The sequence below is a fragment of the Tachysurus fulvidraco genome, chromosome 1 (genome assembly GCF_022655615.1).
Source record: "Tachysurus fulvidraco isolate hzauxx_2018 chromosome 1, HZAU_PFXX_2.0, whole genome shotgun sequence".
In the NCBI taxonomy this organism is placed as follows: Eukaryota; Metazoa; Chordata; class Actinopteri; order Siluriformes; family Bagridae; genus Tachysurus; species Tachysurus fulvidraco.
Window position 1 is genome coordinate 15,125,213 of NC_062518.1, and position 14,917 is coordinate 15,140,129.

The window sequence follows — 14,917 nt, forward strand, 5'->3', positions numbered from 1 at the left end:
AACCAGGTGAAAACAAACCACCCACCACCCGCCCACCCCGGGTCCTGGCCCTTTCGAATACCAATAATTTTACAAATGAAAAGAAAACATAATCCTGCAAAAACGGAAGGCCTATGAAATATGAGATAAACGGTTGCCATTTATGAAAGAACCTGGAGGTATTACCTCTTATCGTATATTTAATTTTCTCAAGCCCAATAAAAAACTCTGTATCCTTTAGCCATTGTGAGTGAGATGGTGGGTGACGTCTGGCCAACAATGATGTAAAGCTAATAACCTCTTTTTGCATAGAGTTTAACTGAGATGCTTCATCTGGAAGTCCAAATATAGCAATCAACGGGCAGGGTTGCAAATGTACTCCCAGAAGAGTGGACATCGTACTGAAATAATGCAACCAATAATTATATAGTCGTGGCATTGGGCGCTAGAGCATCTGTCACATTTGTCCTCGACATCTGGGTAAATTTGAGACAATCTTTATTTAGAAAAATGCACCCTATAAATGACCTTAAACTGGATAAGTGCAAGCCGAGCACATGAGACATTACCAAAGCCATTAACAACACTATCCCACCACCCATCCCCAAGTCCCAGTGCGCCCTCCCTAAGACTTTGTTTTGGAGGTAGATTGGTCACAGAAATCCAGAATATGTTTAAAGATCTCAGAAACAGCTATCTTTTTAGAGGTTTTTCAAACAGCAGTACAAACTTCTTTACATAATCTAGAGAACAATCCTGGTTATTCAAAAAAATGTGAACAGAACAGAATTAAGTAGAAATACAAAATAAAACACATAATTTATATCCACGAAAGCATAAACAGTTTGTTCCATCTTTAATCACAACATAAGTAAGAATTTTAACATGTATACAGTAAACTGTATCAGTAGAGACTGAAACCCATTGAGTAGAAATCGATTCAATATAAAACAAGTATATTCAAGTTACACATCACCAGTAGCACAATATCATCTCATGTTTATATTACACTTCAAATCTTATGTCACATACACAAGCATACACGGTATGACCTAATGAAATGTTCTCCACAATCTGTCATAAAAGTAAGAAAATAATAGAATAAAATATTTACAGTAAAAACAATAATAGAATTACCTGTACAGGAAAAGGGTTTAGTTATATTTATTGCTTGCTTGATCAGCCTCCGCCGGATGTGCTCGTCCTTAGCCAGCTTAGCTTCGCGAGCCGCCCACACTCGCACCCCCCTTTTTTTTTCGTAGGCTGCCCGCCTGCTCTTTTGCCTTTTTTTTTCCTCCTTATGGCGCTCTCCAAAGCGGCTCCGACTACTCTGGTGGACAACCTATCGCGAGCCTGCCCGGCCATGTGCGGTTCCCATCCCTTCTGCGTTGTCTGCATGAGTCTCAATCATGCGCAAGAGGCTATTGATCTGCTGGAGAACTGTAGCCATTGCCTGGCGCTCCCGAGAAAGCTCCTGCGTCGCAGGCTCAAGACGGCCACTTCCCAGTGTGTCGACTTCGAGCTGTCCGACTCGGAGGGGGAAAAAGGCGTTGCTGTCGCGTTCCCGGGGGCCTCCCGCGGCGCGGCTTCCTCTGACTGGGCCGACATGTGTCCTTCCTCGTTTGAGGATTTACTACCGGCCGACAACCGCTCCCCCGAAGGACCGGCAGGTTCCGGGGATGAGTCCGAGGCGGGCCTTCTCAAGGGCTCGGATGACAAGGAAGCCATCCCGTCTTCCTCGGCCCCTCAGGCTCCCCTGCCCCACCTCAATCGGTGCTGTTGGAATGCCTGGCTCTCCTGAATGCTTCAGATCAGGAGAGGGATGTGTATGACGGTAAGCTTCTAGGGCCTCCTGCCGGCCCGAGGAAGCAGCTCCTGCCCGTCCTCCCTGCATGTGCAAACCCCCGTGATTGAGCGTTCCATCGCCAGACACCTTAACCCATCCCAGGGCGGGCTGCTCGCCCCACCCAAGCCCGTCCTCCCGGGCAAGATGGATCGTTTCTCCGCATCAATTCATCAGGCGTCTTATAAAGCCTCAGCTCTTTCCATTCGAGCTCTCAATGTCTCCTTGCTGTTGTCCGCGTATCAGGCTGAACTCCTGCTTGATTTGGGCCAGCAGCTGGAGAGTGGGTCGCCATCCCCCGATCTCTGGAAGGAGATTGTCACGGTCAATGACCTCGTCCTCCGCAATGCCCGTCAGGCTGTCCAGGCTAGCGGGCGCTCTATGGCTTTGTCGGTGGTCGGAGAACATGCGCTGTGGCTCAATCTATCTGGTCTCCCCGATAGTGAGAAGCATCGCATCGCTGGGGTGCCAGTTGAACCGGGTCAAGCTCTTTTCGGCCCAGCCATTGTGCTGATGCAGCAGCGCTGCGTTGATAAGAAGAAAGAGGATGAGGCCTTCAAACTGTGTCTTCCTAGGAAGCCGGCGCCGCGCCAGACGCCATCTGGGTGGCTGCCTAACGCTCCTGACACGCCACTGAATATCTGTCAAATATCAGACAGTGGAGCGAAATCTCAGAGCGTCGTGGGTGGATTTATTGACCCTCGATTTGTGGTTTTAAAACTTTCTCATGATGTTTTTTAAAAAAAATATATATAAATAACAATATGGTTATATCAGTAAACACGATGACGTCTGAGTGAGTTTTGTAGAGGCGCGGCTTTTAGATACTTAGCGGTAATAGCGCTGAAAGGAAAGCGAGCTTTCTCGAGTTTCTACAGCACAGAACAATAACTTAATATAAAACTATCACTTTAATAAATGTAATTAACAATTAAAGAGTATTAAAGCTAAAGGATTTATAACCATTTACATTTTGCATCTCTACTTCTTATGAAGGCTGAGAAACCCCCCCCACCCCCCACCCCCCCCTGACTATTTTTTACAGAGGTACTATTGAGAGCATCTTGAGCAGCTGCATCACTGTCTGGTTTGTGAACTGCACCATCTTGGATCGCAAGACCCTGCAGCGGATAGTGGGGACAGCTGAGAAGAACATAGGAGTCTCTTTTCCCTCTATCATGGACATTTACACCACACGCTGCGTCCGCAAATTCAAGAGCATTTTGGATGACACCACACACCCCTTACACACACTCTTCACCCTCCTGCCGTCTGGAAAAAGTTACCGAAGCATTCGAGCCCTCACTACCAGACTGTGTAACAGTTTCTTTCCACAAGCCATCAGACTCCTTAATAACTGAACTGAACTGTACTGAGCACAACAAACATGCACATAATAATCAACTGTATGGACTGCACAGACCAACACCAAATACACACACTTCCAATATAAATCCATCAACCTGTTTACATGCTGTTTTTGCTCTTTGCAAATGCTGTGTCACATTTCAATCGTTTGCTATTTTGCACAATCCTTTACAATATCTTTTGTATTGTCTTGTAATTTTTGTCCTGCACTGTCTTGTTTGTCTTTTTTCCCGCACTGTTTGCACCAGGTTTCACAGTTGCACTTTATGTGGCTAGGACTTACTAGTCTTTAGCTCTGTCTTTGTTTTTATGTAGCACCATGATCCTGGAGAACTTCCTCAGTAACTCACCTAAGACTTCCCCTGAAAAGGATATGTGAGGATTTAGTTTCTACCTACATTTAATCACCTCCTGTGTGCTCTAAAGTAAAGTGTACAGTTTGAGTTCTATTCAGTGATGACGCTGATGTACCCACCATTCTCTGCCCCATAACACTCACCATTCACCATTGTGTTATTGTCAACACTAAGAATACTTGGTGTGTATGAAACAATGTGTAGGAGAAATATGGGACAAACTGTCTCCCTTATTGTCTCAACAAGGGAAGGGAAGGATGGAGAAACTATTTGGTTACTAGGTTGCTACGCTAAACAAGGTTGTTGATAGGGTATTCCAGTGGTTTGCTAGCATATTTTATGTATTACATATGGTGTTGATAGGTGGTTGCTATGTTATCCACGTGGTAGCTATGTTAACAGTGGTTTGCTAGCATGTAACTGATTTGTTGCTTTGGTTGCTATGCTAAACTACTTGGTTGCTAGGGTGTTGCTAGTATTTTCCAGGGGTTTGCTAGCAAGTTGCTGGTTGGTCAATATATCATGTACTATCTGTGGCGTTGCAAGCAGGTTGCTATGCTATCCAGGTGTTTGCTGTGGTGTTGCTAGGGGGTTGCTATGGTAATCCCACTGTTTTGCTAGCATGTGGCTGGTGTGTTGCTAAATTTCAAGTGATTTTGATGGAGTTGCTATTTGCTATGCTAACATGGTTAGTTGCTAGGGTGTTGGAAAGTGATTCCCGTGATCTTCCAACTGTAATCCCAATCTTTCCCAAAAGCACAGGTTCACTATTCCTATAATTCCTGAATAGTTTACTCGATCTAAGAAGAAGAACAGTATGTCGTCTCTGTTGAGAAAAAATACTTAAGTTATAGATGTAAGTGCCCGGTAAGGTTTTGATGTCTTTTATTTTGAAATTGCCACTTTTCCTTTGTTACGTCACTTGGTGTCCACAGGTGCATATAATCTGGGAGTTTGCACGTGGATGCAGGTGGAAAGGGGGTGAGTAGCTGGGACACTCACTTTCTGTTGACCGTTTCGTTTCTTTGGATATACATTTCCTTTGAACGTTTCTTTTGATTTACAGTTACTTCCTTTTCTATTTCTTGGAGATTATTTCATCTTGCCATCATTTCTGCTATACATCACAATAAACCACCTGAATGAAACTGAAACGCGTCATCTTTAACTCCCTCTACTCAGCCTCTTAGCAGCTACTGGTTGCTGCTACAATAGAGATGTGTTTTTTTTAGCACAAAATAAAGAGCACCAGTGTAAGAGATGTTCATTACACTTGTTTGTCTGTTCTGGTATACAGTCAAGGAAGAGACTAAGCTAAATTAGGGAGGTGTGATGACAATGCACTTCCAACTTCCGTGTCTTTACTTCTGGAGTCATGAAGAAGCTCATAACTGCTTACGAGTGCAGTACCAGTGAAGGAGGAACAGGCTGATTAAGACTTAATATTCATTAAAAGATTAAGAGATTTATTTTATATTTATAAGGAAAATTTTGGTGTAAATTCTACACATAGTGGATCTTCGAGTGTCGTCTGTCTGAAGGCTGATGTCACTGTGTTTTATAGAATGTCGAGAAATATTACAGTTACAACAATCCTCATGTTACTGGCAGGTAAACTTTTCAAATATTTCAGCTCTACTGTTTTACTATGCTGTTGTGTCTCTACTGCAACAGTTAAGAAAAATCTCTCCACATCTCTGTGTGTTTGGAAGTGTTTTATAAATCTGACATGATTTGGGTGCAGATAAGAAAATTTGTAGGATGTTGGAGAGTAAAAGACAAGAGTTATGGAGCAAGAAAAATTGATTATTGTAAATTATTTTGAAACATAAACATATCAGAATGAAGTTCATGGGCGTTTTCACACAGAGGTTTTTTTTTATTGTAATTTTCACACCTCCTTATCTCGCTGTGTGTGACTGAGAACAGCAACAGCAGTTAACACTGTGGGTACAGTTTTGTTGGTCAGTGCAAGAGTTATTTCTCGATGTTCTTAACTCCGTGTGTCGGTGCGTGTGCATGTTTGTTTGTGTCTGTGCGTGTTTGTCTGTATCTGTGTATATGTGTCTATGCGTGTGCATGTGTGTCTGTGCATGTGCGTGTGTCGGTGCGTTTTTCTGTGTCTGTGCGCACGTGTGTGTGTGCCTGTGGGTGTGTGTCTCTGCTCCTGTGCGTGTTTGTCTGTGCGTGTCTGTGTGTGTGTGTGTGTGTTCCAGGAGTTCAGTCTCAGCACAGTGTAACTCGCATCTCTCAGAGTCTCTGTGTTGTTATTGGATATACATTAAAACTCCACTGTACATTTAAACCTGGTCACTTTGGAGTCACAGATATACAGTGGTATCGAGTCCAGAGCTCTGAAGGAAAACCACAAGACCTGAGCAAAGATCCAGTATATTCAGGACGTTTGTATGTAAACACCTGGGGGTCTGACTGCAGTCTGACAGTGAGTAATGTGAGAGTGAGTGACTCTGGATTTTATTACTGTAGATTTAAAACACAGAGCAGTGACTGGATATCAGCTTCATCTGGAATTCAGCTGACTGTTACAGGTAACACACACACATTTTATTGTGTAATATGTAGTATGTATTTACAGTGATTTGTTCCATAATTGTGTGTAGACTTGCAGGTGAAGGTGGATCCTAACACTGTAGGACAGAGAGAAGTGAAAGTGACCTGTAGCTCCACCTGCAGACTCAACACACACCTTTTCTACTGGTATAGGAATGACCGTTATATCAAATACACAAAGGATGCCTCCACTGTACTTGACTCCACCAGTCGATATGATGAAGGCAGCTACTCCTGTAAGGTGTATGGGAGTGAACACCGCTCTCCTCCAGTGTGTAAGTGTCAGAGTAAATCTGTCCTTCAGCATCCAACTGAAACCAGTAGCTCATATTACTGTCATTAAAACATCTCCATTTGTTCATAGCATTGTTTCTGATAAAGGGGATGTAATTTTATTATGTTTTAATGTTTAATAATCAGTGATGTGATGGTGTGTATCATTTATGCTGAACTGCCTCATTCTCCACCAGTACATGTAATGGGAAACTGTCTGATCGGTTCAGAGAGAGAGATATTACAAACGTAATACTTACACAGCTGATTCACTATTCATACAGCGATAAGATGAATGTAGTTTATTTATTAATTCTGCAGGTGATGTTGCCTCCATGGCCACCTGGAGTCTGAGTCTTTGTGTGAACTTGTGTTGATGTGGAGTCTTGATCTCAGAACCTGCGTGATTTTCTTGTGATGATGACAGAATCGACTCCTCTCAGTTCCCTGGATTGATTCGTTGACTTGACTTAACTCCTACATGTATTAGTGTCATAGGGTTTTGACCCTTTCTGTCTTCTCTCCACAAAATGTTTTCTCCTGTCAGTCATTTTAAAGCAGGGTGTAAGCCACATTCTCCACTTACAACACTAATTAGCAATAACAATAATCTTCCCTTGGTCAGAGTTGCTCTCACACCCTCCCAGTAGTTCACAGGACAGCTGAAGTTAGATGGCCACAAACCAGCAGTAATTAACTGGTTCCACAGTGTCAGTGAGTGACGGTCCGTGGTTTTATGGCTCCTATGACCATATAATCAGAATTCCTGATTCTTTGTCCCTGGAATAGCATTCTTTATTCTGATGGTGCTCTCAGAATCCTACAATAAATTGTTGGTATTGATACTGTAGTCTAAACACATCGCTTCATTTCACAATTCTGTCTCACAGTATTTACGTAAATTTTATTGACACACAGAGTAAACTAAATGTTTATAAAGATATAAAATTAGCAGTGCTGACTTCTTCCTTCCTGTGTGTACGTCTCTGTGTGTTTCAGGTGTACTGGGTATAGAGTGTTGGGGTGTGACTTACACTGCTGAACATGTGTGTGCTCTGAAAAACACATCAGTTGTTCTTTCCTGCTCTTATAAATATCCTGCAGGTCTCACAGTGATAAAATCATTGTGGTTCATTAAAGTGCAGGTTAATGTTGGGCCTGAGGATGTGAGAGAAGATGAGGAGTATCAGGGCCGAGTGCAGTACACACAGAGCTCCCAGAATGACTGTAGTCTGAGAATCACTAACCTGAGAGAGAGAGACGCTCAAACATACAGGTTCAGATTCCACACTGATGATCCTACAGGAAAATACACCGGAGAACCTGGAGTCTCTCTGTCTGTCACAGGTAATGTCCCACTATTATATATTTATTTATCTACATTTTTACAGATAAAAGTAATTACAATCTAATTTAATATTTGCAGATCTGAAGGTTACAGTATCAGACTTGGACAACTGGAATAAGAAGCTGAGCTGCATCACCACCTGCACTCTGTCTAACAACCCCACTTACATCTGGTACAAGAACGGACAGCGTGTTACTGACCAGGACAGAAATGAACTGGATGTCAGTTGTGAGGATGCAGGCAGCTTCTCCTGTGCTGTAAGAGGACATGAGGAATTTCGCTCTCCTGCTGTCTGTAAGAACTCACTTTAAACTTCACTCACTTTCTCATTGTCTCACTGGCAGCTCCTGTTAGATTACAATAAAATCCCATGTAGTGATACATAACTGAGTGATGCTTTAGTCATGGATTTTTTTTCTTCTAACTAATTTTGTGTGTTTCAGATGTTTTTGATCAGACGAGCTGCTGGAGTGTGACTTACTCCACCCAGACTATCTGTGGTCTAATTAGCTCATCATTAGACATACACAGTTATTTTACCTTCCCTAATAAATACAAGGTCATGAAAATGTTATGGTTCATTACACAGCAGGTTAATGTTGAGCCTGAGGATGTGAGAGAGGATGAAGAGTATCAGGGCCGAGTGCAGTACACACAGAGCTCTCAGAATGACTGTAGTCTGAGAATCACTAACCTGAGTGAGAGAGATGCTCAAACATACAGGTTCAGATTCCACACTGATGATCCTAAAGTAAAAGGCACCGGAGAACCTGGAGTCTCTCTGTCTGTCACAGGTAATGTAACACTATTATACATTTATTTATCTACATTTTTAAAGATAAAAGTAATTACAATCTAATTTAATATTTGCAGATCTGAAGGTTACAGTATCAGACTCGGGTAGCGGACAAATCGATCTGAGCTGCATCACCACCTGCACTCTGTCTAACAAACCCACTTACATCTGGTACAAGAACGGACAGCGTGTGTCTGAGTGTAAATCTGCCTCCTGCTCTGTAGCTGCAGTCGGTGGTGCGGTCAGTTACAGCTGTGCTGTTGAAGGCCATGACAGTCTCCTCTCTCCTCCAGTGTGTGAGTGTGGATTTTACTCTCCTCATTCAGAGTCCATCTACATCTCTATCAAACACTGATGCTGAACACACATCAGCTGATTCAGGGGTTTTATTTCTGTTCAGATTCCCCTAAAAACACCAGAGCAGTGGTTCTTTCCTCTGGAGACACAGTGGAGGGGGTTTCAGTGACTCTGAGCTGTAGCAGTGATGCAAACCCTCCTGTTCTCACCTACTCCTGGTTTAAACAGAGTTCAGCTGCAGACGAACTGCTGATAACAGGCCAGAATTACAGCATCAGTGAGATCAGCTCCCAGCACAGAGGACTGTACTACTGTACTGCTCACAACCAGCTGGGAGACCTCAACTCTACACAAATTCACCTGCTCAGTAAGTGCAGCATAAAACAGTTTACATAGCTGTATAAAGTAATAACACAAATAAAGCCTATATATTTATATTTAATAATTTTTTTTATGAAGGCTCCAAGAACGATGTGTTAACGTTCACCGTGTTGGGGCTGTTTGTCTTCTTGGCATTAACACTCATCCCAGGAGCTCTGTGTATGTGGTATGTAAACTGTGAACATACTGAATGTGTTTGAAACATAATTTACAATTAAATAATTATACTGAAAAAAAATTATAAATGCAACACTTTTGTTTTTGCCCCATTTTTTATGAGTTGGACTCAAAGATCTAAGACTTATTCTATGTACACAAAAGGCCTATTTCTCTCAAATATTGTTGACAAGTCTCTCTAAATCATGTTAGTGAGCACTTCTCCTTTACCGAGATAATCCGTCCAACTCGCAGGCGTGGCATATCAAGATGCTGATTAGACAATAAAAGGCCACTCTAAAATGTGTAGTTTTACTGTATTGGAGGTCCGAAAACCAGTCAGTATCTGGTGTGACCACCATTTGCCTCATGCAGTGCAACACCTCTCCTTCACATAGAGTTGATCAGGTTGTCGATTGTGGCCTGTGGAATGTTGGTTCACTCCTCTTCTATGGCTGTGCGAAGTTGCTGGATATTGGCAGGAACTGGAACATGCTGTCGTATACGCCGATCCAGAGCATCCTAAACATGCTCAATGGTTGACATATTTAGTGAGTATGCTGGCCATGCAAGAACTGGGATGTTTTCAGCTTCCTTTGGCACAACAATGGGCCTCCGGATCTCGTCACGGTATCTTTGTGCATTCAAAATGCCATCAATTAAATGCACCTGTGTTCGTTGTCCATAACATACGCCTGCCTATACCACAACTCCACCACCACCATGGGCCACTCGATGCACAATGCTGACATCAGCAAACCACTAATCTACATGATGCCTGTCTGCCTTCTGCACTGTACAGTGAAAACCGGGATTCATCCGTGAAGAGAACACCTCTCCAAAGTGCCAGACGCTATCGAACGTGAGCATTTGCCCACTCAAGTCGGTTACGATGACAAACTGCAGTCAGGTCGAGACCCCGATGAGGACGACGAGCATGCAGATGAGCTTCCCTGAGACGGCTTCTGACAGTTTGCACAGAAAACCGATTGTTGCAGCAGCTGTCCAGGTGGTTGGTCTCAGACGATCTTGGAGGTAAAGATGTTGGATGTGGAGGTCCTGCTGGATGTACTGCTAAATTCTCTGAAACGCCTTTGAAGATGGCTTATGGAAGAGAAATGAACATTCAATTCATGGGCACCAGCTCAGAATTGTGAACAATATTTGAGAGAAATAGGCCTTTTGTGTACATAGAAAAAGTCTTAGATCTTTGAGTTCAGCTCATGAAAAATGTGGCAAAAACAAAAGTTGTGTTCATAATTTTGTTCAGTGTCTGTACATTTGGTTTGAACACATGCTTGTTATTTCTCAGGAGGAGGAAGCGGAGCTCAGCTAATGGCCACAGCAGCACTGATGAAAGTGGACAGGTGAGTGTGGTTGAAAGGAGGAGGGACTGTTTGATCATGTGACATGTACAGAATTAAACTTAATACTGTGTTTGTTTTCAGCCTCAGTCTGCATCAGTGTATGAAAATATCTCAGTCTCAAACTGTAGCAGAAGAGTCTCAGATGAACAGGATGACGTTCACTATGCCAGTGTGGTTATTAAACGCTCCCACACACAGGAAGGGTCTCTGTCCCCGAGATTTCCTGCACACACCACAGAGGAAGAGGATGTTCAGTACGCTAAAGTGAACGTTAGCAGGAGAACTGCTGCCGTCCAGTAAGCAAATCATTATTGTTATAACAACATTAACTGTGCTGCTCAGTCAACATGATTAAGTCCATGAAGTGACTGATTATAAATTTTATACTATACCTTATTTGTAAATGACCTTCTTTTGTTCTACAGGCTTGTGGCAGATGAAGAGGATGATGATGCGTCTCAGATCTACAGCAAGGTCCAGAAAATCCCCAGACAAAGCAAAAGCTGAGAGAGATTTGATCGTTCTGTTCTGCATCTAAACTGATTAAGAGAAGAGGGACAGCTTTGGCATTTCATCAGTAGGAGTATTGATGCTATAATAGTGTTGTAGTGCTTGTATGCTTTTTTACCTTAAAAAAATGTGTATGCAGGTTGAGGTTTTAAAGAATAATTTTTTTGTCTACGCTTTTTCATATTTTTTGTCCCATCATAACCTTTATTTTAATGCTAATCAATTTAGTGTTTTATATTTTAAGTGATTTATATACTCTTTCTTTATCTATGCTGGTGATATAAATAACTAACTAATTTGTTATAAATGGATAAAAATGGGACCTATATTTCCCATTTGATTTGACTTGCTCCTTTGCCAATTGTATTTGCTTAGATGATGTACTTGCATGACATGCTTTTTTTCTTGATAAACTGAAGCTAAATTGCTTCTTTCTGTTAACTGTACATTCAGGTCTTATAACTGAAATCGATGACTCTTAATTTCACCAGTGGTTTTAAAGGCTGTCATGTCACTAATGAAGGCACTCAAACATGTGTCTACACTGTGTGTAGAGTGTGTGGGCATGTATACTGTCCAGTTATATTATTATATAGATTATTATTATCAGGGTCATTATTAAGGGTTTGTTAGTGATTTGATGACACTGCTTTCTCGATTCTGATTGGTCAGAAGGTGCTGATTCTATAGTTTCTGCTTTAGCTCAAATCACAGGTCTGTGTTCACATTTGTTCTGCGTTATCATTTATGTATTTTAAAAAACTGTGAGAAAAGAATGAATAATTAGAATCACTAGTGCCATCTATTGTTCCAAAGCTTGAAGTGCCACTAGCCAACTAGTCTATTTCTTTAACTTTATTCATTTCCATTTAACTGAGTTTTAGTCCTTCACATATGATGTCTATGAAGTATTTTCTACTTATCTCTATGTGCTGTATCTGTAGAACAAGAACTTAAACCAAGATAGAGAAAAACAGAAAAGCTTTTTACTTCACATTCATTTGTAATACAAGGGCAGCCGATTAACTCCCTCAATAAACATTTACATTTAATGAAACTTTTTGTGAACTCACCTGTCCATTTGTATTTTTTTTTATACATAAAATTGGCTGAAAATAGCTGTTGCATGTCGCTACCTTTTTCAGCACATACATTAGCACATACATAATGTTCATTATCTTTTTAATGAACTACCACTAGCAGGTGTTGCAGAGAGGGGTTACTCGGTTTCCCTGTGGCTCAACTGCATTGTGTAGAGCGGGCATCACCAAATGGCGGACCGCGGTCAAGATCCGGACCGAGTGATGGGACTGCCCGGACCCGTTAAAATTCTAATATTATCATATTAAGCATCTCCTTATTATAATATAATATTGTAAGATTATATAAGCTCTTTGATATTAATAAAAAGATCAATCTTTCATTCATGCTCAGTTAATCTAGTTATTACGACAGGAGCGTCATCAAAAGCCAAGCCAAAAACAGATTGTTTCTGTTCCATACTCCAGAGCAGAAGGTGGCAGTAATACACCCGATTTACGCTGGCAGGACAATTAAGATTCAAACTGCTGGCAGGACAGTTACATGCCCATTTCTCTCACTAGGAACGGAAGATGGAAAGGGAGTAAGGAGAGGTGGAAAGGAGAGAGGAAAAAGGGAGCTTCTCAAAGCTCTGCACTTTTCTTTAATTCAGTAGATTCTGCCCTGTTCTATTTTACTTGAAATGTTCTTTTGCCTAAGGTTCCTGTGTTATTAATGTAGTTAATGTTTTTTAAAAAAGGGGCACCTCAAAACTTTTGTTTAATTTTTTCTAACTGGACCTCTTTGAATTTTAATTGAATACCTCTGGTGTAGAGCATTGAGTCTTTTTTATTGGGTGAGCATCTGGAATCTTTGATCCAGGTCATCATTATACCTGCATTTTGATCTATTCTTCTTCTTCTTGCACTTTCAAAACCAGTGTCCCTCTTTGTTGCAATATTTACATCTTCCTTGTTGTAATGTGGGGTTATATAATATATATTTGCAATGCTCTGATTTTGACATCCTGTGTCATTCAAATCTTTACAGACCATTTAACAATCTGATTAAAGGCTGTTCCAATGCTGTCACAGTCATCATATCTGATTTTTAAAGCTTTTGAGATTTCCAATTAACAAATGAGATCTTATCTGTGATCTGTTATCTGTCTGAAACTTTCCTCATAATGCACAGATCTTTCTGCTGCCTTCTGGATGCAAGTAGTTGTTAGTAGTTAGGATTCAGTTCAAACAAAAAGATCTTTATAGCTTCCCATCCTGCCTCAATGTTCTCTTGGGACTCACCATCCCTGGTTTCAATGTTTCCAGTTACCCTTTTTTGGTCACTGTCACTCAAGTTTACATCGACAATCATTGCTCTGTCTAGTGGCTCTGTAAGGTGTAAATTTTCTGCAGGTGCTGAAGCATTTGCCAAACTTTTTGTTGTTATTTGTATGCATCTAGTAGCCTCTTCGACCACAAGTCTATTTGTTCTGGTGTAGCTTGTTGGTAAAACTAACACTGTCCCCGTCCCATAAAAGTCATATCATGTACTATCTGTGGTGTTGCTAGTAGGTTGCTATGCTATTCAGGTGTTTGCTGTGGTGTTGCCAGGGAGTTGCTATGGTAATCCCTGTGTTTTGCTAGTATGTGGCTGGTTGGTTGCTATATTTCAAGTGCTTTTGATGGAGTATTTTACACTACCAACTATTTCAGAGATAGCGGGTCTGATAGGTAAATCTAAATCTTCAACTTGTCAGTTAGACCCTCTACCAAATCCGTTAGTAAAAGCTTGTTTACCAGCCCTTTTGCTGTTGATTACTAAAATTGTTCATGCTTCACTTGGTTCTGGTTTTGTACCTCCATCTCTTAAATCTGCTATTATTACACCCTTACTCAGGAGTGTAGATTGCGTGGGGGACGTGGGGGACATGTCCCCTGCCCTTTTTATAAAAAGTAAATTCGTCCCCCTCACTTTTTTAGTGGAGATTTGTTTTCACCACATGTTGAGGTTTTAATGGAACGATTTATATAATTCAGAGTGATTTAAAATTCAAAGAGACAAGAAAGTTTAAGATAGTCTATACATGACGTTCACGGCAATCAGTCACTCACTTGTCACGTCATCATCACGTGTGCCCAGTACTGTAGCTCGAGTTGCACCAGCATTCGGTTATGATGAGCTCAAAGCGGCAAAAAACGCTTCACTCGTTTTTTATGAAAATGTCAAGCAGTGTAAGTTGGCATATGGTATCCGAATTGTGTTGCACAATGTTTAGTAACTCTGCCTGTTGCTCTTGTTGAATAATTAGCAAGTTTTAATTTAAAGGATTTATAAAGAAAAATAGCTGCTTTGACAAATGTTATATAAACTTTTATAACGTCTTTTGTTTTAACAAGTGTGTTATCAAAACCTTCAAATAAGAATAAAGATAATGTTGAACTGAGATTTTACAGCATGTTTAACTCTGCCAATTCTACATAATATCAAGTATGTGTCACTGTATGTACACGACAGAAACGAGAACAGCGAAAATTATTTGAATGTGCAAGTATCCATTACTGTGTGCCATGTACTGTGCATACACAAAATACAATTTGAAATATGTAAACAATATACTCTTAGTACCATTATAAGGACATCTTTCTACTT

General features: G+C 41.1%; 1 protein-coding gene across 4 annotated transcripts; it reads left to right on the forward strand.

The window, feature by feature from the left end:
* Positions 1–4,028: 4,028 nt before the first annotated feature.
* LOC113657023 (sialoadhesin-like) lies at positions 4,029–12,302 on the forward strand. 4 transcript variants are annotated; one of them, XM_047812375.1, is made up of 12 exons: positions 4,035–5,157; positions 5,763–6,095; positions 6,168–6,392; positions 7,390–7,737; positions 7,817–8,032; positions 8,182–8,532; positions 8,612–8,830; positions 8,935–9,198; positions 9,291–9,378; positions 10,681–10,735; positions 10,817–11,031; positions 11,161–12,302. In XM_047812375.1, exons 1-12 carry the CDS (start codon positions 5,112–5,114, stop codon positions 11,240–11,242), a joined length of 2,442 nt encoding a protein of 813 aa, XP_047668331.1. In that variant the 5' UTR covers positions 4,035–5,111; the 3' UTR covers positions 11,243–12,302. The 4 variants fall into 4 exon arrangements, with proteins under 4 accessions (XP_047668312.1, XP_047668323.1, XP_047668331.1 ...); XM_047812356.1 differs by having other exon boundaries at positions 4,029–6,095; XM_047812367.1 differs by having other exon boundaries at positions 4,030–6,095; positions 7,531–7,737.
* The last annotated feature ends 2,615 nt before the right edge of the window (positions 12,303–14,917 follow it).